At 32.8% G+C, this 27,287-nt stretch overlaps 5 protein-coding genes across 10 annotated transcripts; 3 read left to right on the top strand and 2 right to left on the bottom strand.

Moving 5' to 3' along the window:
• Positions 1-5,001, top strand: LOC112712609 (E3 ubiquitin-protein ligase WAV3). 2 transcript variants are annotated; one of them, XM_025765540.2, is made up of 2 exons: positions 1-826; positions 2,590-5,001. In XM_025765540.2, the coding sequence occupies exons 1-2, from the start codon at positions 590-592 to the stop codon at positions 4,552-4,554; spliced, it is 2,202 nt and encodes a 733-aa protein (XP_025621325.1). In that variant the 5' UTR covers positions 1-589; the 3' UTR covers positions 4,555-5,001. The 2 variants fall into 2 exon arrangements, with proteins under 2 accessions (XP_025621325.1, XP_072060082.1); XM_072203981.1 differs by lacking the exon at positions 1-826 and adding an exon at positions 1,810-2,042.
• Positions 5,002-5,171: 170 nt separating this feature from the next.
• On the bottom strand, positions 5,172-7,827 carry LOC112712610 (uncharacterized). Of its 5 annotated transcripts, none has more exons than XM_025765543.3 (4): positions 7,656-7,811; positions 7,182-7,418; positions 6,542-6,668; positions 5,172-5,588 (listed from the first exon to the last, which is right to left on the bottom strand). In XM_025765543.3, the coding sequence occupies exons 2-4, from the start codon at positions 7,367-7,369 to the stop codon at positions 5,403-5,405; spliced, it is 501 nt and encodes a 166-aa protein (XP_025621328.1). In that variant the 5' UTR covers positions 7,370-7,418; positions 7,656-7,811; the 3' UTR covers positions 5,172-5,402. The 5 variants fall into 5 exon arrangements, with proteins under 5 accessions (XP_025621328.1, XP_025621326.1, XP_025621327.1 ...); XM_025765541.3 differs by having other exon boundaries at positions 7,182-7,413; positions 7,656-7,807; XM_072203982.1 differs by lacking the exon at positions 5,172-5,588 and adding an exon at positions 5,739-6,117 and having other exon boundaries at positions 7,656-7,827.
• Positions 7,828-8,812: 985 nt separating this feature from the next.
• LOC112712608 (BTB/POZ domain-containing protein At5g03250) lies at positions 8,813-12,048 on the bottom strand. Its single transcript, XM_025765539.3, has 4 exons — positions 11,912-12,048; positions 11,691-11,760; positions 10,110-11,297; positions 8,813-9,546 (listed from the first exon to the last, which is right to left on the bottom strand). The coding sequence occupies exons 1-4, from the start codon at positions 11,977-11,979 to the stop codon at positions 9,001-9,003; spliced, it is 1,872 nt and encodes a 623-aa protein (XP_025621324.1). The 5' UTR covers positions 11,980-12,048; the 3' UTR covers positions 8,813-9,000.
• A 2,166-nt stretch (positions 12,049-14,214) lies between these two features.
• Positions 14,215-18,485, top strand: LOC112712607 (dolichyl-diphosphooligosaccharide--protein glycosyltransferase subunit 1B). The gene is made up of 9 exons (XM_025765538.1): positions 14,215-14,432; positions 15,063-15,107; positions 15,373-16,004; positions 16,414-16,561; positions 16,656-16,835; positions 16,971-17,039; positions 17,417-17,506; positions 17,872-18,019; positions 18,154-18,485. Exons 1-8 carry the CDS (start codon positions 14,307-14,309, stop codon positions 17,992-17,994), a joined length of 1,413 nt encoding a protein of 470 aa, XP_025621323.1. The 5' UTR covers positions 14,215-14,306; the 3' UTR covers positions 17,995-18,019; positions 18,154-18,485.
• A 2,678-nt stretch (positions 18,486-21,163) lies between these two features.
• LOC112712606 (protein ENHANCED DISEASE RESISTANCE 2-like) lies at positions 21,164-26,797 on the top strand. Its single transcript, XM_025765537.3, has 21 exons — positions 21,164-21,650; positions 22,146-22,220; positions 22,334-22,387; positions 22,469-22,534; positions 22,626-22,690; positions 22,833-22,960; positions 23,057-23,103; positions 23,184-23,281; positions 23,409-23,504; positions 23,598-23,662; positions 23,754-23,825; positions 24,121-24,267; positions 24,461-24,771; positions 24,886-24,946; positions 25,033-25,202; positions 25,367-25,468; positions 25,594-25,644; positions 25,752-25,895; positions 25,989-26,084; positions 26,159-26,260; positions 26,476-26,797. Exons 1-21 carry the CDS (start codon positions 21,489-21,491, stop codon positions 26,563-26,565), a joined length of 2,202 nt encoding a protein of 733 aa, XP_025621322.1. The 5' UTR covers positions 21,164-21,488; the 3' UTR covers positions 26,566-26,797.
• The last annotated feature ends 490 nt before the right edge of the window (positions 26,798-27,287 follow it).

The following is a 27,287-nucleotide window of genomic DNA, read 5'->3' as shown; positions in this document are numbered from 1 at the left end:
CCACAACAATCAAAAGGGTAAAAAAGGAAATACAAGAAAATAAAAAGAAAAAGGAAACACAGGTCAAAATCCTCACCACCATACACATCCCATATTCCCATTCCATTATTATTCCATTAGCACCCCTCACAGCTAACACAAACTAGTCCATGGCCGCCACAACATCGTCAAAGACAGCAACATCTGCACATGAATAAATGAATATGAATGAATCAAAACACACAACAAAATTGAATGTTACAACTACTTCTTTCTTCCTTCAAAGTTCCCTCCTTTGATATCCTCAACATTCAAAAAACACACTTGTATTAATTTTGCGTTCTTTTCTCAACGCCTTGGTTCAATGAAGAACACTTCTTCCTCGGTTTTCGTGCCCCGTTCCTACTTTTCATAAAACCCCATTTTCTCTCTCTCTATTTATCTCTCTTCTCTGCTTTCTCTTTCATTCTCTCTCTCTCTCTAACCCTCTCTCGTTACGAGGGCTCTCAGCTGAGCTAAGCTTGTCAAAGCTCGAAACTTTTCGCCGTTTGAGATCTGGGTTTTCAAGCATTTCGGTGGTTGTTGAGAGATCTCAAAGGGGTGTGAAGAAATGGGAAGCAAATGGAAGAAAGCGAAGGTGGCTCTGGGGCTCAACCTCTGCATGTTTGTTCCCAAGACCTTAGACGACAGCGACTCATCTCCGTCGCACACGGAGGTTTCCGAGAGGCTGTCGAACGCAGCGCTGCTTCCGGCGGCGGAGAACATGGACATGGGTTCTTCTACGCCAACAGCGCCGGTTCCGTCGTTGAAGCTGTCGAGAAGTGTCAGCAGCAGCAAGTCTTCAAAGGTGGGTTTTTTTTGGTTTCTCTCTCTCTCTCTCTCACACACACACACACATTAATTATTGATTATGATTATTCACTTTGTTTTGGGTAATGTTACTGCTACTATGAATATGATAGTTCTCTCTCCTTCGTTTTATTTTGGGGAAAAATAAATGCTTTTTTGTTTCTTTTTATGTTTTGTTTGATTTGAATGTTAGGTTGCTAGGACAAATTAAATGCATTTAGGAAGAATCTTACAAGAGGGTATGTGCAAAATGGGATTTTTCATTTTTCTTTCCCTGATTAAGCAAAATGAAATTTTGTCATCAATAAAAATGGTTTAAAAAAATAACATTTCCGCCAAAAAAAAAATATGCTTTCAGGCTAAAGAAGAAATTTTTTATAATTTTTCTTTCTTTTTTTCTTGGCTTTGTGAAATTTGTTTAATTAGCATATAGTACTTTTATCAAGACCCCTGATGACCCTTATTATGTTGTCCCTTTTTTTTTTGGGAGTTTATTATGATTTGAGCGAACAAGCATTTTTGGGTCCACGAAAATATACATCGTCTACAATTTAGCCTCTAATTTGAATTAAGGCGTGTTTAGGCCCCAAATTATCCGAATTTAATTGAATGTGATGCCAAAATAGTATTTATGGACAAAATAGAATGCATATACATATAGTATTAAATACAGATACATTGATTGCCAGGGACCAGAAGACTTTTTTTAGCTTTGATCAATTTTGGATACCTTCTGTTCATTTTGTTGCCTTCGACTCTTTCTACTTCCCTATGACGTGGGTTGTTGATAGAGCTGTGTTTTGTTGACCTTTTACCTTGTATACATATTTGAGTTGCAAGTTGTAACTATGAAGTTGTCATCAATTGTGTTTTTTATTTTTATTTATTTATTTATTTTAATGCCTTGAACTAACATTATTATTTCTTTCTTTAATGTCACTTCTTTTAGATAAGATTACATTATTTCCCCATTTTCCTGTCACCTTTCTATTGACTGAGTTATGTTTATTAAAAAAAAGCGAAAAGAAAAATTAAGATATGATATTGTTAGCTGGCTTGTTCATTTTAGTCCGAGTCATAATAGCAGTCTTTGAGGACTAAGGTGGAAGTTTAGAACTGATTTTATTTGTTCAGATTAGATGTTTTACCATCCTTCTTTCATAATCTCACAATGTCGACAGCTTCATGTTTGTTCGAGATTCGTATGATTGATGGTAAAGCCTTCTTTTGGCAAAATGCCGGAAATGAAAAAGAAAGATTTGAATAGTTGGAAGGGATGTCTTAAAGCAACTTAATATTGGCCCTTTGCTTTTGTCACAATTGCTTGGTGCGAAAGCATTATTAACTTCTCCATAATGTTCTGATAGGACATCTCTTTTATCATAATCCGAAACTATTTTAAGATTATTTCCAATGGTGTACTTACTCTTTTGAAATTGAATATAGCTGAACAATGGCTAATGAAGTATTACTGCAACTTATTCTGTAATTGAGATGTGTTTTCTATGGAAAATAACCTTTCCTGATTTCCAGTAACACATGTGAAAAATGAAAATCATATTTTCTTAGAATCTTTGAATGAATCGGTTTTGTATATCCTATATATCTGTAGATTATCTTTGTAAGAAGTAATATTTTGCACATATACTTTTTTTCTGTTTTTTACATATGCTGTCTTTCATGAATTGCATCAGCATATGCAAAGTAATTTTCTTGGAAGTTTCTATATTCTCACAAGCATTTTATTTTTCAATTTTCCAGCAAACTTGCGCAATATGCTTAACCAAAATGAAACAAGGATCTGGTCAGGCTATATTCACTGCTGAATGTTCACATTCCTTCCATTTCCACTGTATTGCTTCGAATGTGAAACATGGAAACCAAATATGTCCAGTGTGCAGAGCAAAATGGAAAGAAATACCTTTCTCGGGTCCGAGTTTGGATCCTATACAGGGAAGAATGTCACCTAGTCCAATAAATTGGCCCCAGAATGATGCTTTGATGGCCTTGGTCCATCCATTACCTCTACCTCTACCTCATCCTCCTCGACGAGACCTGAGTAGGCGGCATATTGTTCCCCTTTACCAAGAGCCAGGCATATTTAATGATGACGAATCATTGAATCATGAAACCGTAGTTTCTGAGAGAAGTCCTTGCAATAAGAGTACCGAAGATAACGATTCTGTTAGAGAATTGGAGATTAAAACATATCCGGAAGTTTCTGCTGCTCCTGGGTCCAATAGTTATTCTAATTTCACAGTTCTGGTTCATCTCAAAGCTGCTACTGCTTCTACAACAGCTGCTGAAGCCGGGAGTCAAAATGTCAGTAGAAACCAGCCTAGCTTGACACAGATTTCTCAGACTCCTCGTGCCCCTGTTGACCTGGTCACAGTGCTTGACATCAGTGGTAGCATGGCTGGAACCAAGCTGGCACTACTGAAAAGAGCTATGGGATTTGTTATACAGAACCTTGGCTCTAATGACCGCCTTTCCGTTATTGCTTTCTCTTCCACAGCCCGCCGTCTCTTTCCGCTGTCAAGGATGACGGATTCCGGGCGGCAACAGGCTTTGCTAGCTGTTAATTCTTTGGTTGCAAATGGGGGCACTAATATTGCCGAAGGGTTAAGAAAAGGTGCTAAGATAATGGAAGACCGAAAAGAGAAGAATCCAGTTGCCAGTATTATACTACTATCTGATGGACAAGATAATTACACCGTCAATGGCCCTGGAACTAACCAACCTCAACCCAATTACCAGTTGCTTTTGCCTACTTCTCTCGGCGGTCGTGATAATTTGGGCTTTCAGATTCCCGTGCATGCTTTTGGATTTGGCACAGACCATGATGCTTTATCAATGCACTCAATTTCGGAGATGTCTGGTGGTACATTTTCTTTCATCGAGACTGAAGCTGTGTTACAGGACGCCTTTGCTCAATGCATTGGAGGACTTTTGAGTGTTGTTGTTCAGGAGCTGCAGGTGGAAATTGAGTGTATACATCCAAATCTTAGTCTTTCTTCCCTAAAGGCAGGGAGCTACCCAAGCCGTGTCAGGGCCGATGGACGCAAAGGTTTTATTGATGTTGGAGACCTATATGCTGATGAAGAGAGGGACTTTCTAGTTTCAGTTGATGTCCCAGCTACATCCAGCAATGAAACATCATTGCTTAAGGTCAAATGTGTTTACAAGGATCCCTTAACTCAGGAAACAATGACACTGGAAAGCGAAGAAGTTAAAATCGAAAGGCCTGAGCAAGCCGGGCAGGTTGTGATGTCACTTGAGGTAGATAGACAGCGAAACAGGCTCCAAGCAGCCGAGGCAATGGCCCAGGCACGGCTTGCAGCCGAACAGGGAGACCTTTCCGGCGCAGGGCTAATCCTCGAAAACTGTCGAAAGATGCTTGCGGAGACCATTTCTGCTAAGTCACATGACCGCCTCTGCGTTGCATTGGATGCTGAACTCAAGGAAATGCAAGAGAGGATGGCGAGTAGGCATGTGTACGAAGCGTCTGGGAGAGCATACATCCTTTCCGGATTGAGTTCACACTCATGGCAACGAGCAACAGCAAGAGGTGATTCTACTGATAGTTCAAGTCTTGTTCGGGCATACCAGACCCCATCAATGACCCAGATGCTTACTCGATCTCAGGCCATGTTGCTAGGTAGTCCATCAGGCCAGAGGCTTCTTCAGCCTCTGCTGTCGTTCCGATCACAACCAAGCCCAAGGTAAATAAAATCCAACAGAGAATTTGTGAAAATCATCTTGAACATCAGCCTTGGCAATGATTTTCCCTTTTTTTTTTGCTTATAAAAGATCTGGGTAGGGTGGTAAACAGGAGAGAAACAGAAGAATTTCTTTGAGCCGTGATTTTGCTGTTTAATATAATGTATAAATGAATAAATGATGAGGAAAGGGTTAAGGGTGGAGGGGTTACAAATTTTACATTCAATGGAGAAAAGGGGAGTAGATAGCAATTTACTACATTATGTTTCTTCTATTTTGGGGGGTTTAAGGTTTTACTTTCCTCTGATTATGTGGTTTTGGTGTACATAGAGAAGAATGGTTTTTTATTTTCTGGGACACCTTGGGGTATAAAGTTTGTAATTGTGCAAATGTGCAAATGGTTGGGGATCTCATCAGTATAATATAATATGTTTTCAATTCTTTATGTTTTCATTTGATTCCACCCCTTGGCAAGACAAATGGTTAAGTATTAATAACCTTATCTAATTCTTATGAGCACTGAAGAATGGTTAAGTACTCACCTTTAATCAAATGCATCTGTGTATTGTGGTACATTTTTTTTCACTTGTAAAGGCAGTAAACTTTTTTGTAAGTGAAGAAGTTTCACCTAAAAATCTAAAATGTTCTTATTTATTGGGCTTAAATTCACACGCCTAAATGGCTAATGCGCAAGTATATGAATTACAGCATCATTTTTTTTGAGACAACAATATGTTGCTGATATGTATCATTGGATGAAATAAAGTAGAGAAAAAAAAAAACTATAATATACAAGAAAACTATTAGAGTAATGATCAAATTCAAATACACAACTCATTATAATAGTAACACAGTTACACACACTCATGAAAAGAGAAGTGGAGTAGGTCGTTGTCCAATTTGGTGTAAGTAATCTTTTGTACCGAGTCACATGTGAGAGAGTCACAGGTCACAGACGAACGAGTTGCTTGTGAGTACTCACTACTCAGTAGTGTGGTCCATTCAATCCCATGCTTGGTCATTTGTGGGATATTGTTCAACTGTTGCATGGTGAAGGATTATTACTTCTTTATTTACTGTCTATGGTATTTAATGATGGACCCATAAAGCATTAAATTATAAATATACCAAAAAGGTTGAACCAAAGTTGAAGTTATGACTGCAAAAATGGAATGGCCAATGCGCATAAATTGAAGAAATGATTAATATTGACCAACCAAAATATGAAAAAGACATATATACACTCTTATTAAAGTAGAATCTAATACAGTAACACACACTTAGGATGTGCTTTAAATTCTGTACTTAAAAATCCCATTAAAAAAAGAGATTCGTACAATTAATCTCAACTTCATCTTCCATAGTCAAAACACAATAAGTGGCAATAACAGCTTCCCTACTTGTATGTAAGAACTGACTCTTTGACCCCATAAAATTGGTTCTGTGCTTGATACAAGAGAAGTTTGGAAGTTGTTAGTTCACAGCTATAATCTAATCTCACTTGCCCTCATTCGGTTTAGGAATTTTCTTGTACTCGTAATCGTCAATGTTCACCTTTTGTTGCAAGGCCTACACAACAAAACAAATAAAAGTGAACCTTTGGATAGTCATTATTACCTGAAATTACTAATGAAGACAACAACAACAAAATCTTATCCCACTAAGTGGAGTCGGCTACATAGATCAAACAATACTATTGTATTTTATTATGTATCATGTTTACAGTAAGAATGTTTACCCTGAAATTTCTAATGGAAGGGAAGAAAATTTCTTAGGCCTTGCAACTAGATTATCTCTCAAAGCACTATATTCAATAGTCAAAATGTACACCAAAGCATTATCTATAATGGTGAATTCTTCATGCCAGTCCCATATTTTTCGACACACGTTTAAGTTTAATATTAAATACAGTGCTTATTGAAAAAATTCATCTAAGTAGATATAATGTGTCGAGATATATTAATTTTTCATGTATTTAGGGGAAAAAACACACCTTGAGCTCATCCTCCAATGAGATGGTTTTTGGATTGTATGCATCTACTGGTCCAAGTCTAGACAATGCTTTTCTTGCTTCAGTTATTTCCCATTCCTGATCATCCTTCACCTTTGCAATATCCTTGCTGCAAGCATAAGAGAACAAATAAAAAAGGAACATCTAAGTAGATAACATAACTAACTAAAATCTAGGGCTTTATCCTGTTTTCTTAGTTGCATTTAGGAACAAGTGACATTACCAGAAAACCACCATAAATATGTTTATATATATGCATACCAGTCTTGAAAACATGGTTAAGAAATTAAGAATGTGAACAGTGTTCTCCATGCATTGGATTCTATTGAATAATGTTGATCCAATATTACAAAATAACACAAATCTTTGAACCTTGAATGCCTTCAATAAGTGAGATAATAGGATTTGGAATGAGAGCTTCAAAAACCGGAAGAAGCATGAGTTTTCTGTGCCTTCCAAGATAAGCCTAATTGATAATGCAATATTCACATGTTTCCCGTTGTGTAGCCATATATACCTTTGGTTTTATAGACCCAACACCTTCACTTCTTCACATAACACAAGAATATAGATTTTCACTATTCACACATAAAAGATTTGGATTTTAGAGAGATCAACATACCTGCCTTGCAAGAGATGACCAAGGCCAAGAGCACCAAGAACAGTAAGAGATATCATGGGAAGGCCATATCTCAGAAAGGGGCTTTTCCTGCCCCATCTCTTGAAGGAACCAGAAGAACCTGGATTCTTAGCTGTCGCACTTTGCTTCCCATTTTCTTCTTTTGCTTTTGCTGTGTGAGTTGTACTCATTGATATCCAAACAACTCAACACCACACTGGGAGTAGTAATTCTCCTAAACTTTGAATAGCACACCATCATGACATGGTTTTAGATTTGATGATGAATTCTAATTTCCATATTTTTATTTTTTATATTGTCTTAACTAAAAATCAATTAGTTATTTAGTTAGTTACAATTCAGTGATGTTGGGTTCAATGGACTGTGTGTTGAGGCTAATATCATTCATTGAGACATTGTATCGAACATTTGGTAGGCACAAATTAATATTAAAATCTTTTGAGGTAAATACCAAACCTGGATTATGTTGTTTTTAAGGAAAAAGCAAATGATTGTTTTCCTTGTCACTTGCTGCTGCAAAGGTGAAGATCCACTTCCTCCGAGAATGTCTCTTTAAGTTTTGTTGCAACTTGCAACAACCAGAACAGGAGAGAGAGAGAGAGAGAACCTCAGTGAATGACACAACGTCAGAGAATTAAGGCCTGTGGGCCGTAAATTGGGCTAATTTCTTTTTGTATACTGGGCTCTATATTTTGATATAATGGGCTATACCCTGTTCAAATTGGTTACTTATATCTACTTTTGTTATGTTAAATATTTCATTGAAAGAGAAGTATCTTTTTTTTTTTTTTTGGAAATAAGTATTAAGTATTAACAGAGACCTTCATTCAATCTCCTTAATTCATTCAATGATTTAGTACAAAAGCTATATTATTTATTTTTAAGCATATCAAAAAAATCATATATACACAAAAAATTAACACTAATTTAGCATTATCTATTTTTTTATACTAAAGATAAAGAGACTTAAATCCACGACCTTTTCAATGAGTATAGAAAGACTATGTCATTTAAGTTATAATTTATTGGCAATTTACCATTATCTATTTATCTATAGATATATGTGGTGTTTAATTCATTTTTAATATATATTTCATATTGCAATATGTATTTTATATAGATGATTAATTTTTTTTATATACCTAATATGGTTGTAAGCATATAAAATGTTAAACCAGTAAATCTCATAAAAGTTATCATATTCAAAGTTTAAGTAAAAATCATACCAAAAATTTAAAAGGGAAAAAAAAGTTCAATCAAACTAAGAAAATTCATATCCAAAATGAACAATTGCTATCCACTCTAGACTAGATTGTATTTGCACTTATTTTAATGTTTACCAAAAAATTTTGAAAATTCACTTAAATTTATAATTTGATAATATCAAAAACATTTTTTTAACCAGAAATGTATTCTCTTTATTATGATTTCCTCATCCTTATATCAATTAATTTTCATGTCGAGTTTTTCTAAAACTTAGTCTAAATATTGACATTCTATGTGACCCAAAACTTAGAACAACTTGACAAATACAATAAAATGTCTAATTAAGCAACTAAACATAAAACTTTGAATAATTAATTGCAAACTTTAGATACCAAAAAAGCATGTCATATTTCCCAACTTTATAATGTCTAATTAAGTTGCAACATAATAAGAAAGTGATAATTATTTAGATACATTATTATCAGCATAAGATTAAGAGCAACAAGGGAAATCTCCATTAAAACCAAACTAAAACAACCAAAAGTGAAAGAAAAGTTGAGAATATTCTTTCAACTTCAAAATCTTTCAGTTGAGATCAATTCACTTCAGTCATGGCCTTTTGATCTTCCATGGTGGTGGTAGTGGTGGTGATGGTGGTTGATGTTGGTGTTATCTTGGTTTTTCTACATGATTTTGTGACCTTGTTGTTATTAGGGGGCTTAGGTATTAACCTACACCCCAATTTCTTGAGGATCACGTTCCAACTAATCTTGGACTTAACCATCATCTTCTCAAGCTCTTTCTTCATGTGCAGGTACTCTTTCTCAAGCTCACTCACACGCTCCCTCACATTCTCAAAGGCCATGAAGGGGTTAGTTTGGTCATTTCCTATCAGTGCTAAGTTATGCTGTTGTTTCTCTGAATTCTCAAGGCTGCTGTTGTTGTTGTTATCAGATGAAAAGAACCAACCGGCAACTGAGGTTCTGAGTTTGAGCTGCTCAAAGAACAGGACTTGGACCACAACTCGGAGGGGAAGCCTCTCATTTTGCGCCGCGTGTGTGCTGGCTTCCAGGGACAGCTTCTGGCAGTTCATGAGCTTGCACATTTGTTCCTTCTCTGAGTCTGTTAGCCATGGATGAGCCTGTCAAGTTCACAATGAATTTGTTAGTAAATTATGAATGTGAATGTGACATCAACTTCTAGCTAGCAACTCTAGGGGCTGGTAACAGGCCAGGACACACCATGCTTCGTCCTCAACAGCTGTAAAGTAGTTAATTGGCCTGAGTCTGATCTGATTTGTTGGCAATGGTGGTTTATTTTAAGAGCATTTGTAATGGTGCAATATTTGAGCGCTAAAAATGTTATTTTTCACTTTTAAAAGAATAGAATAAAACTAAAAACAGTCTCTGAAACAAGGCCCTTAACAAAAAAAACCCAACCCGACCCCTGAAAATTACTTCAAAATGACAACGAGGCTCCTGTGCCAAAAAAAGTTAATGTTGTTTTTTTTGCACAGAGACTAATCAGTCCCAAAAAAAAATATCAGGAGCGAATTGAATATTTTTTTTTTCTTGGAGGCATCATTGTCCTTTCGAGATAATTGTTAGGGGTTGGGTGGGGTATTCACTCTTAAGAATATCAAGCTAATGCTAGCAAACTTTTAAGGATTCAAAGAAAGAAGAACTATGATTTGATTGTTAGTACCTTGAGATATATATCAATGGCACGATATAAAGCATCATCAAGGATCCTAGCATAATCAGGAATGACAGCAGCAAGTGCCTGAAACTTTTGAAGCTTCACATTGGAATCAGGTGCAACCTCAGCAAGATAGCTATCAACAAGATTAGCCACTTTTATCATTGGAGTTTGTTGAGAGCCTTCAACCAATCCCTTCTCTCTTTCTTCCTCTATGTCATTAGAAGATGTTGTGGAATCAATAACATCATGCTCCACAATCATGAAATGATCAAGCATCCTCTGAACACAATCAATATCATAAAGGGTTTCCATTGAGTATCCAATGTTTGGGATCAGAAGATCATCAAGATCAGCTTCATCTAACTGAGCACCAATCTTTTTCTCCAAACTTGCACAACAAGATGAGCTAGCATACAATGCCATTGCTGTTCTAAGAACCCTTAACAAGAACTTGGTTGGTGTGATACCCTTTACATTTGGAAGCATTTCCACAATCTCTTCTATCATGTTCCTTTGATCTGCTTCAGAAGGAGTACAACAAGAAATTGATGATGACTTGTTAGAATTGTTTCCACTGAATTGGCTTCCCAATAAAGGAACACTCTTTTTAGCATAGTAAACAAGGGAACCAGAAATTTTCTCAGCCTTCATGTGCCTTCCACTAGCACCATGCATGAATCTTTTGTATAATGGCAAGCTAAGTGAAGAAACATCCTCATACCACCAATCTTCGCATGTTATCTTCGATACGAGTCCTCCTATTCTGTTCTCTGGACTTTGAACAACACTTTGAGAAGTAACCAAGCTTGGATCTGCAGCTTTCAACACCAAAGATTGTATGCACCTTGAAGTTATGTGAAGCTCTTCAGCAAAAGGCAAAACATCTTCTTCACATGTTCTTAGAGCTCTAAGAGTGTCTGTCCAATAAGTGAAGATGTGGTTTAGGAAATTCTCAGTCTGTATGATGAGATTTCCCTCTCCATAGTCCTCTGTCATTTGGAGGTACTCGGCGGCACACCGGAGACTAACCACATTTGATGGTGTTAGCTCCATTTTGACACCATAACAGAACTTTGCTATGAGTAGAAAGGCCTTGGCTCCTCCTGGTAGTTCATGAAGTTCAATCACTGATTTTTCATTGTCTTCTTTCATAATTGTTTCTAGCAATTCACTTCTTGATATAAGTGGAAACTGGTGTACACAACAAAAAATGGTTTTTTTAAGAATCTAAATATGAAAAGTAACAAGAACAACTTAAGAGATACTTCTACTGATTTATTTATTACAGACAAGAGAAACATTTATGTTCTGTTTCATATAAATATAAATATCTGATTGGATATTTTTATAAAACTATTTTACATTGTTCGTGTATAACAATTAAATTCAACTAATTATCAGCTAAATTTTGGAATTAGATCAAAATTATCTTGTTGAATTAAAAATGGACACAACCTCCATTTGTTATATGCATTTTTAATCAATTTCATATTCATTTTAAGAGACATTTATGTAAATTAGTCATAATAATGAGTAGTAAAATGATGAAAACAAAATCTTGGGGTGAGGATTGAAAACACAAACCTTGTGAAGATGAAAGGATGTTTCACCAATTTCAACAATGACATCACTTGGAAGCCCAGTTGAGCAAAGCCTAATCAAACACCATGAACAATTTTATGATTCACATACCAAGAATTTCAGATAGGGTGTTAGGAACACGTTTGAAAAAATAAATTGCAAGAAGTGAAAGAAGAACCAAACAACAATTAGGAAGAAAAAGAAGTTAATAAGTGTGTACTAACCAATTTTGCCGATCAAGATAAAACACATCGGATTTTGATCCAAGCTTCATGCATGCCATGTCTGTCATTCACTACTTCAACGTAAAAATGAGAAGAGTCTCTCTTACAAAGTGATAATAGAGAAATGAAAAGGTAATAGTGTTAGTGGTAGTATCATAAATAACCATATGCTGTGCAATAAAAAGCTTTTAAGTAATTAGATATTCCTTGTTTTCGTTTTTTATTTTGTTTTTTCTGTTTTGAGTCTCAAGATTTTTCAGTTGTGTATGTGAATCTAGAAAGAGTACACACGTGAGTGTGAGTTATTTGATTATACCGAGTCTAAAGGAGGGAATTAAATCTAGGAAGAAGAATAGGTAGCAACTGTTAAGTGTGCCAATAGGTGCATTGTTTTGGAGTGATTATCTATTGAATTTGTTACAATATTATCTCATTTCTGGAATGCTTCCCAACCTATGTAACATAATATGCATCTTTCTAAATAATTTTATACTTTTTATTTAAAATGGTAGTCTTCCTGACATAATTATTAAAAATTATTAATAATACATAATTGAATATACTTATAAAATTTTTTTATATTTATCAAAATTAAATTTATGTATTATTACCAAAAGATTTTGAAAATAAACAGTATTTTGATGATAAATTTTAAAAAGAATAATATATTGTAGAAGAATATATAACATGTATACATGACATTATTCTAATTTAGGTAATATATTCTAGGATATATGTCCATATAATTTATATTCAATTTATACATAATTTATTAAATATGTATACATTCTATTTTATTGTATAGGTATTCTTAAATAATTACCCAATATATATTATGATTTTTTGTATAAATATTTTTTAATAGTTATAAAAATAATATAAATTTGAATTACATTATATATAATTAATAAAAATGACTACGTTACAATACAATAACATAACTATAAATAGAATGACTAAAATAGGCATATTGTAAATTAAATAAGTAAGAGACAGATTGACAAATAACATGTAATAATATAATTGATTTAAAATATAATCCAGATTATAATGTCACATAAATCAACATATTTTTTTTTATATCTATTTTTATATTTGACTTAATACTAGTAATTTTTTTTTACTAAAAATGTTAGTTTCTTAGCCTTTGTTTGGGGAAGATTTTCTAAAAAAGAAATATTTATAAAAAAATATTTTTAAAAAATAAAATTAATTTCGTATTTAGATATTTTATATAAAAAAATATTTTTATCTAACAATTATATTTGACTACAATAATATAAAAATATTATTTATTTATTTATTATGTTAAAAATATTTTTTTAAATAAATAATATTTTTAAAAAATATAAATAGTAGCTTTTAAAAAATATATTTTTTATTTTTTTATTTTTATTACTACAATTTTTGTTAAATACACTAAAAAATTTAAAAAGAATTTTTTCATTGAAAAATAAATTTTAACAACATAATGACATCCAAACAAATTAATATTTTCAAATTCACAAAGGTTAAGTTTAATATTTTTTTATAATTTATTTTTTATATAAACCAATAAACTCTTATCTCTATTCACATATTTATTTATTTATTTATTTTGGACTTGCTATTTATATATTTATTTATCTATTTATTTATGGCCAGATAATACACTTCACTCAATGAACTGAGAATTTAAGAAAAAAAATTCAAGAATCAATAAAATTTATTATTTTTTACCAACATTTTAAGTTATTAGTCTAATTTTTTTAGTCTAAAAATTTAATAAATATATTTTAAACTTTTATTTTTAAATATTATTAGCTAAATAATGGAAAAAAATAATAAATTCTATTGATTCTTTAGTATTTTTTAGAATTTAACATATTGATAGAATTAACTGATTTGATAATTAACTTAACTTGATTGATTGGTCAACTTATTTATTTATTTAAATAAATATTGAATGTTTAAATTATATTTTAGTATATATAATAATTCATTAGACAGTAATAAATTATTAAATAAAATTTATAATTTTTTTATATGCAATAAAACTCAAATTTAGAATGAATTAGTTTTTGATTTGACAAAAAAACATTTGATATTTTTTTGGTCAGAATGCATTGAAAATTTTTTTTTGGTATTACATTGATAGTTTTTGTTAAAAGAAGAGATGGCTACTTTGGTATTAGGCCGAATTCAATAAAATAATACGGAAAAAAATTAAACTTATTTTGGGCTTTAAGATAAAGCCCAAAACAATGACCAGAACAAAAGCTCCGCAAAACAATGACCAAAACCCAATGAGACCAAAAAGCCCAGAAAAAAAGAAAAGAAAAGAAAAGAAAAACAGCGTTCTCCAATCTCTCTTGGAGTCTCGTTCCCTCAGCTTCGTCAACTGCAACTGCTCTCAATGCCAATGGAAGAACAACCTCACTTCAGAGTTCCACTCTCTCTTCTCCTCTTCCTCTCTCTCTTCCTTCTTCCAACTTCCTTCTCTTCTACGCACGACCTTCAGATCCTCAATGCCGAACGCAGAGTATGCTCTCCTTCATTCATCTCTCTCTTATTTCGTCAAATCGATCTCTTTTTACCCCAATTCTTAATTCTCATTCCAAATTCTGTATTTTTTAATTCTTCTCCTTAAGTAGTTCTTCGTTCGTCCGGTATCAGCTGAAGATCTGTTGGTGGAAATGAGATGAATTGGTTTTGGGGTTCAAGGGACTGTGTGAAAAATCTGAACTTGCGAGATGGCTATCATAATATATGATAAATTCGTTGCATAGATATTATATATGTATACCTTGTTTTGTGGAAACGTTTCATTTGTCTCTTTTGATGCCACTTTAGTTCGTTAGAGGGCCAATTATAGTTTGGAGGTTCAATTTGGATTTGTTTGTTATCTAAGTTTGACTATTAACATGTGCTCTCTCTGTGAGTGTGATATTGAGGAATATGATTGTCTGTGAAGTAAGTTTGGAAGATTAGTGTTATTATAGTACTTTGATTATTTCCATATCATTTGTTGAAGCTGATATTTGAGCCTGATGTTAACTTATTTTAGAAAATGTTGTATGTCTTTGACACTTCGATCATGTTTTGTCCGGTGACGTTCACATAGTCTGTTTTAGACATTCTTTGACTGACAGTATTCCCATGATCCTTGCAGATTGATTTGACTTCTCACATCATTAAGGTGTACTTGACATTGAAGGTAACTCCTCTATGCTGTTTCTTGTATAAATTGGGTTCCATATTCTGCTTTGACTGAGTATTCTTTTACGTCGAGTTATCAACTATAGTCGCTGGATCATTTTATTATGTCTAGATGTAATGTGTGACTATGTATGCTGACTTACATTTGATAACAGTTATCAAATCGTGAATTGTATTCTGTTCTAGACTAGAATTTATTCGTGTAATTTTTGAACCTTGAAGGGATTGGCAGATCATTTATTTTTGCACATTTTCTCTTTCAGGTTGAAAATTTGGGAACATCCCCTGCTTCAGAAGTACATCTTGCTTTTTCACCTGCTGAAGCGGAACATCTTGCAATAGTCAAAGCTGCAGCAACTTCTGGGAAACGGAAGAAGAAGACTTACATCCCCCTTGATGTTAAATCTGCAGAGCTACCAGATGGACCTAATGGAACTAAATTCTTCACCGTAACTTTGTTAACTTCACTAAATAAAGGTGAAACTGCAACACTAGAGGTGCTTTACATATTGACACATTCTCTGGAACCTTTCCCTGTAGAAATAACTCAATCAGAGTCACAGCTGGTCTATTTCCGTGATAGTGCTATATTGTTGTCTCCCTATCATGTCAAGGAACAGACAACTTTCATTAAGACACCAAGCACTCGGGTAGAATCATTCACTGTGGTCGATCCCGCTAAACGTGCTGGTACAGAGCTGAAATATGGACCTTATGAAGATCAACCCCCATATTCATATTCTCCTGTTCTGGTCCATTTTGAAAATAACAATCCCTTCGCGGTAGTTGAGGAGCTAGAACGTGAAATTGAAATTTCTCACTGGGGAAATGTACAGGTCACAGAGCGATATAGGCTGGTCCATGCAGGTGCTCGACATAAAGGCGCTTTTTCGAGGTATGTTTTCCATCACTTAGTTCTTTGTAAAGCTCAAGATCTTGTCTTTGTTCTTTGGAGAACAACATAAGTAGTTATGTATCTCAGAATGCTCTCTTCAAAGTTCAAAATCTTGGATTAGATGTCATTTCATGTTGAACTTCGATAAAGGAATCCAATTTTTAACCACTTTGAAACAACCCCCGCCCAGGGGGGGTTATTAAATAATGGTAGTTATTGCATTAGTAAGGGGTGATATTCAAATGAGTGAATAAAAAGGTATTTTAGTCATTTAAAACTATTCTTAATTTCCATGCATTGCCTTGAAAGACTATCATTTAGGAAGGGTGGGAGCAATAATTTTGTTTGCATGCAATCTTTAAGTTTCTTTTATTATGCATGAACTTAAAAAGTGGTTTTCTGTGGACAGGGTTGAATATCAAACTAGACCAGATGCTACTGGTGTATCTTCATTCAAACATCTTCTAGCAAAACTGCCCCCCAAGGTTCACTCTGTGTACTACAGAGATGAAATAGGAAATGTTTCCACTTCAAACTTACGTACAGATTATCGGAAGGTACGACATATGATTGAGTTTTAAATGAAGCATACCATTTCATTGATGTCATGATTTCCAATCTTATACTTATTTACATGCTTATCATTTGCAGTCAGAACTTGAATTTCAACCTCGGTATCCCCTGTTTGGAGGCTGGAAATCAACCTTTGTCATCGGTTATGGGCTACCATTGCAAGACTTCCTTTTTGAGTCACCAGATGGTAGAAGATACCTAAATTTTACTTTTGGATGTCCACTTACTCAGACAGTGGTTGACAAGTTGATTTTAAAAGTGGGTTTGAGCTTGTTCTTTTGTTTTGCGACTTGTGATTGATATTTTTTACTGAAATCTGTGACCTTTGCTTTGACGGCTTGTGTACACAATAATGGAGGTTTAATTTACCCTTCTTAAACGATTAAATTTCAGGTTGTACTGCCAGAGGGATCCAAAGATCCCACAGCCGTGATTCCTTTCCAAGTGGACCAACATCTAGAGGTAATATTCTCTTTGGATAATGCTGCATACGCTGTTACGCTGCATTGCGTTGTTTACAATTACACACAGCTGGATAGTGACAGCTTCATCCAAGTTTAACTGCCAAAGATAAACTAAAATGAAAAAAAAAAAGTGTTTTCAGAGAGATTGCTTAAAACATAGATGGAGCAATGTGTACTGTTATGACAGAATAATTGTGTCAATGGAATTTCTGCATTATCTAAGAAACAATTTACGAAGTTGTCTAATTAATATATTGCTTTTCTTCATGTTTTAGTTGTGGTGGTTATGAATTTCTGTTTTCACTTGTATTACTATAGCTTAATGAAGCATTTGTTTTCCTGCAGCTGAAACAGTTTTGCTTTTGAATTTTGCAGATCAAATATTCATATCTTGATGTGATCGGAAGGACTGTTGTTGTTCTAGAAAAGAGTAATGTAGTTCCTGAGCATAACGTTCCTTTCCAGGTATTACAGGCGATAAACCTGTCCACGGCAACCACAATCATGATTAAGATTCGAAGATTACATTTGTAGTTCTTTCCCGTCAACAAGCTTGGGACAAAGATTACTTAGGACTTGCTTTTTTCTAACCTTCATAGACTTTGAAAATGAAAACCATGACACTTTCAATACTTGGCTGTTCGCAGCACAAAGACCGAAGCATAAAATATTTCATTTTATCTTTGGGCGTACTTCGTTGAGTCTTAACACATAGTACAACATAGAAGTTGTGTCCTTGCCTACTCTAGTATGCTGTTGGTTTCGTTCCACCTAAATAACGTTGTGCTTTATTCTCTGTCTAACCTTGTCTTCTGTTATTCTTTTCGCAGGTATACTACACTTTCAACCCTATATTCATGCTTGCCGAGCCATTGATGCTGTCGATTGCAATTTTCTTGTTTTTCGTGGCCTCGGTGTCATACCTACACGCCGATCTTTCCATACGAAAATGATGAACATCTCGCTAGTTTCAGAAAGGCATGTGCGAAATCTCGCTTCAACAACTTTCTTTCGTTGTCTTCTTCGTAAAAGAAAAGAAAAATCGTATTCAAAACATTTTCTCTTGGCTGAGCTCTCACTTATCAACCATTATTATGTCTTTCTTATTGCAGTGACTGAGAAGATCCAAATTTTTTGGGGAGTATGAGAAGGTCATATACCATTATTGTATGCATTAAGAGAACTAATTGCAACTATAGATTTACTTGTTTGTACGATCTTCCCCTGAAAATTTGATCACATGTCATTCATCCAAAACTAGCATTCAACCTCCCTTTGAGAAAATTATAGGGTATGTTAGTTAGATCTTAAAGGCACTACATAATGGTTAACAAACTTAGAGGATCTTTCTTCTTATGTATTGAGAAACATTTCAAGTTTGAAAATGTGGTTTTGAATGTCTCATGTTACATAGATTAAACAAGTTAATTCTCGCTTACAACAAGGATTTTGATTTATTTATTTATTTTTCTTTACTAATCATTGTTGAGATAGAAAACATGTGGTCTTGGTTGGCTAAAATGAACATTTCAAGGCAATTTGTTTAGAATTCTTGTCATGATTTGAAGAAAAATGTATCTTCCCGTAGTTGACAAATTGAATTATCTTGAAGCTAAAGAAGTTGGTGGATACTTTCTTCATTTTCTATATTATTAGCCTGTGAATTCTAATCTGTAGTATAGTTTCCATCAGCCTAAGCCTTGTGATTAATTATCAAAATGAAACGTAAAAAGAAAAAAAAATCAATCTATTCAAACCCTAAAAATAAAGAAAAGTATTAATACTTAGTAGTGATAGAATAAGTACTCAGTCTATTCTCTGTAGAAAACATTGATTGGTTAATAACTGATTAAAGAAAGAAAGTAAGAAACAAAAGAAAATAACTTCATTTATAATATGGTCATTGTTTCTTTTCTGCAAATCAAGGGAAACTAATAAAAAAAAGGTACCCTCATTCCTTAATACTTGGCCCCACCTTCACGGCAATTACAATGCAATAGCTTTATAAATGAGATTGAATTAATTTAAGTAGATAATTAAGTAGTATTTTAGAAATATAAGATAGGGTAGAGTTTATAGTATATATATATATATAGTGGTTGCCCACGGTATCTTCTAATCCAATAGGTCAAGGACTAATTCATCACGGGTTGGGGCTCTATTTAAGGGTTTGTCATTGGCGAATGGGTTGCTGTAACAATGCAGGATTCGAATCTCGACACTTGCTTAAGCCCACTTGTCCTAAATAAGTATAAACCATAGAAGTTTATAATCTTTTCATTCGATCCAACTAATAGAAATTTTTTTTCACCCAATTAAATTTGTTCAATCCATAAAAAATTTAATAAATTTATTTTTAAACAAATATAACATACATGTCTACACTACTAATTCGATATCCAAAAAATTCAGTTTCTGACAAAAATAACCCTAAAAAATGTTATAGACAAAACAACTTTTGAATAATTTAAAAATACGACAAAAAGAATCAATAATTATTATACTTTTTATAAGTAACAAAATAATTTTTATATTTAGTAAATGGTTTATTCATTAGATCTAAATTTTGTGGTGATATTTAAAAAGTGCACAAAAGAATTCGGAATAAAATTTTATCTCTAGATTTTTTTTTCAAAAAAATGTAGTTATTCACAATAATTTTTTAAAAAAAAAATCACTTGAAAAAAATACCAAATTTTAAAAATAAAAAAATCTTATTTTTTTAATAATATTTACAAAAATTTACATCAAAATTTGATCTCTAAAATATTTTTTAAAAGTTATATTTAATATTTAATTTTTTTATCGTATTTTTAAATCTTTCAAAAATTTATATATGTTAACGTCTTTTAAAATTTATTTTATCAACAATACAAACTTTCAAATATCATTTTAATAATTTATTACTATATTTAAACTCTATCTTACACAACTCCACATACTCTAAAACCCTAGTAAATAGGATATAGACCATGTAATCATTTATTTATTTATCTATACCTATATATCGTTAATATTTGGTCAAGATATATGGTGATGAAAACAAAAGAACTATCAATTACTTCACCATTCACAGGTAAAACTTTAAGCATTATTATCAAAGAGTAATTAGATAAACCTATATGAAAAATTAAATTTACTACGTACTACTTTTCTAAAGAATCTATTATATTTGTTATCTATCTAATATATATATTATTAATTTTATAATTAAATTATATCATATGTCACCTCTTATAATTTTATTATAATTAAAATCAAACATTTTTTTAAAATTAAAGATTTCTGATTTCTCTCTCTCTATCTCTCTCTCTCTCTCTCTCTCTCTCTCTCTCTCTCTCTCTCTCTCTCTCTCTCTCTCTCTCTCTCTCTCTCTCTCTCTCTATATATATATATATATATATATATATATATATATATATCATTTATTCTCTTATTCTCTTTTTTTATATATCATTATTAATTATTAATTATAAATTTAACAATCAAAAATATATAATATTACATTCTATAATTATAACTAAAATTAAAATTAAAATATAACTATATATATTATTTATTATTAATTTTACAATCAAAATATATCATATTCATATATCTTTTTTATTACAATTGAAATCAAAATTTTTCTTCTAAAATTAAATATTTCTCTCCTCTTTCTCTCTCTTTTTTTCTTTCTTTCTCATTCTTTTATCAATTTTATCTCTAATCTCTTATATTAAAGTCTTTGAATTTTAACAAAATAAGATATATAAGTTTCTATTTTAATAAAATTCATTATTTTATTTGGACAAATATGTTCTTAAAAGTGTGATGAAAGAATTTATATACCTTATTTTATAAAGTTTAAAAACTTTAACGTAATACAATTCTTTTAAAAGTAAAAATATCAGATGCAAAATTTTTTAAAAACTTATTTAAGTATATCCTCTAAAGTCTAATCTTCTTCTAAACATATACAGGAAAGTGGAGTATTACATTATAGAAAGAGAAAATGAATAATGCAAATAAGTTTGACATTGTTAGAACTTAGAAGAATAAAATAAATATTAAAAAAAAAAGAAAAGAAAGATTGACATATGTTTGTGATATGGAGTTCACGTTTCCCAACAAAAAACATGCAGAAGTAGTTATCGTTGAAGCGGGAAAATAGGAACACAAAACCAAACACCAACGTTGATCGTTGTTCGTTGTCATCATCACTGCCATCTCAATTCCGATTCTCTGTTATCCTTCCTTCATTGGCGGTTTCAGAGGATCAACCACCAACACCTTCTTCTTCTGCTGCTCCACCGCGTTTCAACGCTTCTTCCATGCCCCTTCAAAAAAGTTTCTTCCTTTCTTTTTCTTTGGGGTTCAGCGACAATAAAGATGCCTTTTTGACGATCATTGTTGAAGACGAAGCGCCAATCAATGTTGTGAATGTAAATAACGAATAACAATAATAATGGGTGTTCCTTCTCAGAGTAGTAATGGGGAAAAAATGGAGGGTTTTCTCTATCTTCTTCGCCATAACAGGTTTGGTCAACATAGCTCGCGTAAGAGGTACTTCATCATCAAAGACAATGTCCTTAGAAGCTTCAAAACCAAACCTGTTTCTCAAATGGAGGTGCATTTTTAATTATATCATCCTTCTTCCTTTTCTTTTTTCCCTTTAATTAGTAGGATTTAATGATGCTTCATTACAGGTGTTGTATGTTGCTGATGATTTTTAGTTTTATGCTCAATTTCTAATAATTGCTGATCTTTTAGAAATAATGATTGTTATTTATTATTATTATTATTATCATTGTTATGTGTTTTGACACTTTGAATCTGAAACATTGAAAAAATGTCACTTGTAGTCTTTGGTATTCTGCTTTGTTCTTCACATTGGAAAAAAAAAAGCTATTCCTTCAATTAATTACTATTGGTTTAATTTCACAATTAATTTAAATAATACGTTTCGTTGCTCTAATTAGATGACAACAACAATAGAATTTTCAGAAAGGTTAGTTTAGTTTTCACATAATTTAAGTGCAATAACCAATTACTTTTATAATTATTATATATTATAACTAATTCATAGTTGTAAATTAATGAACAAGCTGCTGTATATTTTCAGGAGCCAATTAGAAGTGCAATAATAGATTCCTCCATCCGTGTTACTGACAATGGAAGGGAAAATATTAACAAAAAGGTAAGAATATTAATCAAGATAAAAAAAAACAATAAATTATTTGAATATATTTCCTATTAAATTTCAGTGCTTTGAACAAATCAAGTGGTCGTATTGATATCTGTTTTCTGTAGGTGTTATTCACTTTCACTGCATATCATACTTCAAATCAAAGGGATAAGCTTAAGGTAAATGCATATATGACAGTTTATTTTCATTATATATTGGGTTGATGCATGGTAGTTGTTTAAATTTCAATTTTTTTATAGTTGGGAGCAACTAGTCCAGAAGAAGCTGCAAAATGGATAAAATCATTGCAAGAAGCTGCATTGAAGGTTCCACTCTGCACCTTAATTAAATGAGTTAGAATGCTTGTTTGTCTCATCATAATTAAGAAGCTTAAGTTTCTTTCATAATATATTTCAGGATTGCCCAAGTCCAACAAGGAAATATGTGACTTCCCACCGGAGAAGAAGACGTTCATCTTTGAGGTGCATAAATGACATAAATTTTATTTTATAAGTCAGATTATTTTAATATTATGAGCTTTTGTTTTTATTATTATTTTGTACTAGTCATTGCATATATACAAGATATGTCTGCTTGATGCCTCAAAATTGTTGTTTAAAGCAGAAATGGAGGCACAAAATCAATAGATTGGAAACACTCTGAATTGGATTTAAATGGATACATATACTCAGAAGCAATGACATCTGATGTTATTGCACCTTCAACATGGAAGATATTTGGTTGCCAAAATGGTAAAAGATTTATTATTAGCTCATTGTCCAATACAAATTAATGCATAACATAGTGACTTGGTTCTTATTTCACATAGTTCAATGCCTGTTTTGCAGGACTAAGGATGTTCAAAGAAGCAAAAGAATGGGATGCTCTTGGAAGGGTAAGTCTAATAACATTTTGGTTCTTTTTTTTTTTTTCTCTTTTTTTGAAAAGTGAACATTCTGTTTCTGCATTCAACAGTGGGGTGATAGTCAAGCAATAATGGCAGTTGGTGTGGTTGATGGAACTTCAGAGGACATTTTTAACACCCTTATGTGTCTTGATCCTTCAAGATCAGAGTAAGTCTCGAAGGACTAATCAGCCGTCTTTTTTCGAATGTATTGAGGAACAAATTCCATCTAATTTGTTCTTGGAGTTTCCATATATTCATATTCCAAAGCTAAATTAGCAAGTGTGTTGTTGCAGATGGGACTTTTGTGTTAATAGAGGAAGTGTGGTTGAACACTTTGATGGTCACACAGATCTTATTCACCTTGAACTTTACAATGATTGGCTGCCATGGTAGATATTGGTACCTTGTATACAAGTTACAATTCAGACATAAAGAATATCAACCATGTTGCTAATATTAAGATGTATATTCTTCCTTTGAAGGGGAATGAAAAAAAGAGATTTTCTGTTACAAAGATATTGGAGAAGAGAGGATGATGGCACATATGGTATTTTTTTGTGTTTTTTCTGAAGCAAAGTGCATACACAGTTATGTTGTTAGTTATAATTTGTGTTCTGTTTGGTTGTTTTTCTTAACAGTGATACTATATCAGTCTGTGTATCATAAGAAGTGTCCACCACAGAGAGGCTATGTCCGAGCTTGCCTTAAAAGTAACGTACGCTTTAAATCTCGATATCATTGTTTAACATTTCACTGATTCCATAACAAGAAACTCAATGGAATGTTACTCTACAAGAAATTTTTGACAGAAATGAGAAAACAAATATGTAGGTTGGATGAAAGTTCAAGTAGGATTTTCCTGAAATGATGTTTTCTATGTTTCTTCTTCTTCTAAATCTACATGTTATCCATGTATTGATCACATAGAAACAAGAGAGAATAGAGGGAGTATAAACAAGGATGCTTATTTTACTTTCTGTAACAATTGTGTAAATTGTTGGGCAGGTGGAGGATATGTAGTTACTCCTGTTAACAATGGAACACAATCAGTTGTGAAACACATGCTTGCTGTTGATTGGAAGTATTGGAAACTGTATTTGCGCCCTGCGAATGCAAGGGCCATAACTGTTCGCATGCTTGAGAGAGTTGCTGGTATGTTAGACTATGTTTGTTCGGTAAGTATCTCAAGACAGTAAATACAGAAACACTGATACCATACAAGACTGAAAGTTTCTGTATTCATATCCTGAGATAGTTGCCAATTGAGGCTTTTAGATTGTAGAGTTTGCAGCTTGTTATGGATGAAATGTAGCAAGTCCTTAAATTGATTTTGACCCTTTTGCAGCACTAAGAGAACTGTTTAAAACAAAAGGAGGAAGTTTCCACACTGAATCAATTGCAGGGACAAAAGATATTGTTGGGTTGCCACCACTTGATGAGGACCAAAAGGATGAAGTTGAAGAAAAGAACAGCAGCAAGAATATTGAGGAAGGTTCTGTTGTGGAAGATGAGGTTCAGAAAGTTGCTGCTTCTAGTCAAACAGGCTTAATGGGATTCAATGATTCTAAAGATGAGTTTTTTGATGTTCCAGACTATACATCAGATTATTATGACACACCAAATGATTGGAACTCTGAATTGGAGACAGAAAAAATGGTACATTACCATTTAGAATATGATTAATGATAACTTCAGATTGAATATGATTAGTTAAGATAACTATGTCCTCATATAATTATGAATTGCTAATCATGCTAATGGAATGTGCAGCCTTTGACTCGCACCAAAGCAAGCCCTTCTTCATTGGTCAAAAAATTACAAGACCTTGCAAGTTAGTGTTCTTGTGTGCATCATTTTCTTCATTTGTTTAAAATATGAAAATAGATGTGATATTGTGAGAGAAATTAAATGTGGCAGTTCCAAAGAAGGGGTTGGAGTTTGATGTAGACAAGGAGGGAAGTGGAAGATGCTATTATGGAACCACACTCCAAAAAGATCCAAAGTGTGCATTACCATGCTCCTGGGCTGCTTCTGATCCATCTTTGTTCTTGATTCGAGGCGAAACTTACTTAACAGATAATCAAAAGGTATTAATTTCCCAAAGTTATAAAACACTATAGCACTTTGTAAAAGTTTAATGGTCTAAGTATATTCAATGAAATTTTTGCTCATTTTTCCAACTATACTTAACAGTTTGTTGAATACTTTTTACCTTTTTTTACTGCAACAACAACAAATTTTTGTTTTGCAGGTCAAGGCAAAAAGAACCTTAATGGAACTGGTTGGTGCAGATTGGCTTCGATCCAATCAGCGCGAAGATAATCTAAGTAGTCGTCTAGACTCCATAGTTCAGGTCTGTTCTCCTTTCTTCGCGTGTTGCTGCTCATGTATGGTTTTCTTAGGTCCCATTTGGTAACTGTCTTGAGACAATTACACTGCTCAAAAATCTTAACCATAAGTCCTTTTGGATTCATTCAGGAATATGCAGCAAAAGGTGGTCCAGAATTCTTTTTTGTGATTAACATTCAGGTGAGTTTGACCACTCTAGATAGATTATCATATCCAAATAATTAATTATGATTAGCAATTAAGCATTGATTTGTTTACCTGATATTGATTCAATTGTGATGGATCAGATGCCAGGAAACCCCATGTACTCCATGGCACTGTATTACATGATGAAAACTCCCTTGGAAGACTATCCCTTACTGCAGAGCTTTGTTGATGGAGATGATACTTACAGGAACTCAAGATTTAAGCTCATACCATATATTTCTAAGGTTAATCTGCATCTCTTAAACTTTTCTTATTAAACTACCGCACATCATACAAGATCCTATTCAGTATACAATGTGATCTTTGTTTTGTATCAGGGATCATGGATTGTAAAACAAAGTGTTGGAAGGAAAGCATGTTTGGTAGGCCAAGCTCTAGAAATCCGTTACATTCGAGGGAAGAACTACCTTGAGGTAACAATAACATTACTAGTCATTACTTTATATATAGTTTTAAAGAATCTAACTTGTATGTATATATATATCAGCTTGATATTGATGTTGGATCTTCAACGGTTGCAAGGGGGGTTGCTAGCCTAGTTCTTGGATACCTTAACAACTTGGTCATAGAAATGGCATTTTTGATACAGGTAAAGTTATATATCAATGTGATCAATGCTTATCGTTTTAAGGTGAAAACTCACTTGCAGTTGTCTTCATGTGAAGTTAATATTTGAGAACCGTTTGATGATTTGACATCTAACAGTTTTTAACTATCAACTTCACGTGAAGACAACTGCATACGAGTCTTTACCTAGTTTTAAATTGCGGCCGCAATATGATGGTGACAATTGTGAGTGGGCAGGGCAACACACAAGATGAGCTCCCAGAAATCCTGCTTGGAACATGCAGAGTCAATCATATGGATGCATCAAAAGCATTTGTATTGATATAATTAAGTTGAGGATCAAGAGCTTGCTTCATATGTTGTCAATTTATTCAAAATCTGATACTTGTATTGATATATGTATTTATATCTGTGTTGCACAAACACTTGTTCTTTGATTGATTCCATGAATTAGTGTAAAGTGTGAAGCAAGAATAACAGAAGAAAGGAAAAAAGGGTAATAAAGTATGAGCCAATGAATAAGAGAATATGATCACTGTGGTGATGTTTTGTTTTGTGACTTTTCTTTGTTTTTATTTAATTTTTGTCTAATTATTTTTTTTTTCTACACGACTAATTATCACGAGAGATGAATTTGTCCAAAAATTAATGCTACTTAATTGAAGGACCATTTTAAAAATTTCATATAATGATAGGAATGTTTTTCACAATAAAAAAAAAATTGGAGACGATTTTTATTTTTAACATAAATCTTAAAAATCAAAATAATATTTTATTCTTATTTATTTCTTGATAATTATTGTTCACTTTTCACAATTTCATGTTTTATCTCTGACAATTACTTATACTAACTCATGACATGACACAATTGGTTAGGGTTAGTAAACTATAAATTCAATTGTACTGATGCTTCGCGTTTCACAAGTGTATGGTTCATATAAGTTTTTGACCTTTTTTAAATTTTTAGAATAAATGTCCGTACACAAAAAAATCAAGGATTTATTTATCCTTTTCTTTATTAATATTTTAGTTATTTTCTCTATTAATAT

Source organism: Arachis hypogaea, chromosome 9 (assembly GCF_003086295.3).
Source record: "Arachis hypogaea cultivar Tifrunner chromosome 9, arahy.Tifrunner.gnm2.J5K5, whole genome shotgun sequence".
Taxonomy (NCBI): Eukaryota; Viridiplantae; Streptophyta; class Magnoliopsida; order Fabales; family Fabaceae; genus Arachis; species Arachis hypogaea.
This window is presented reverse-complemented; position numbering and strand designations above follow the sequence as displayed.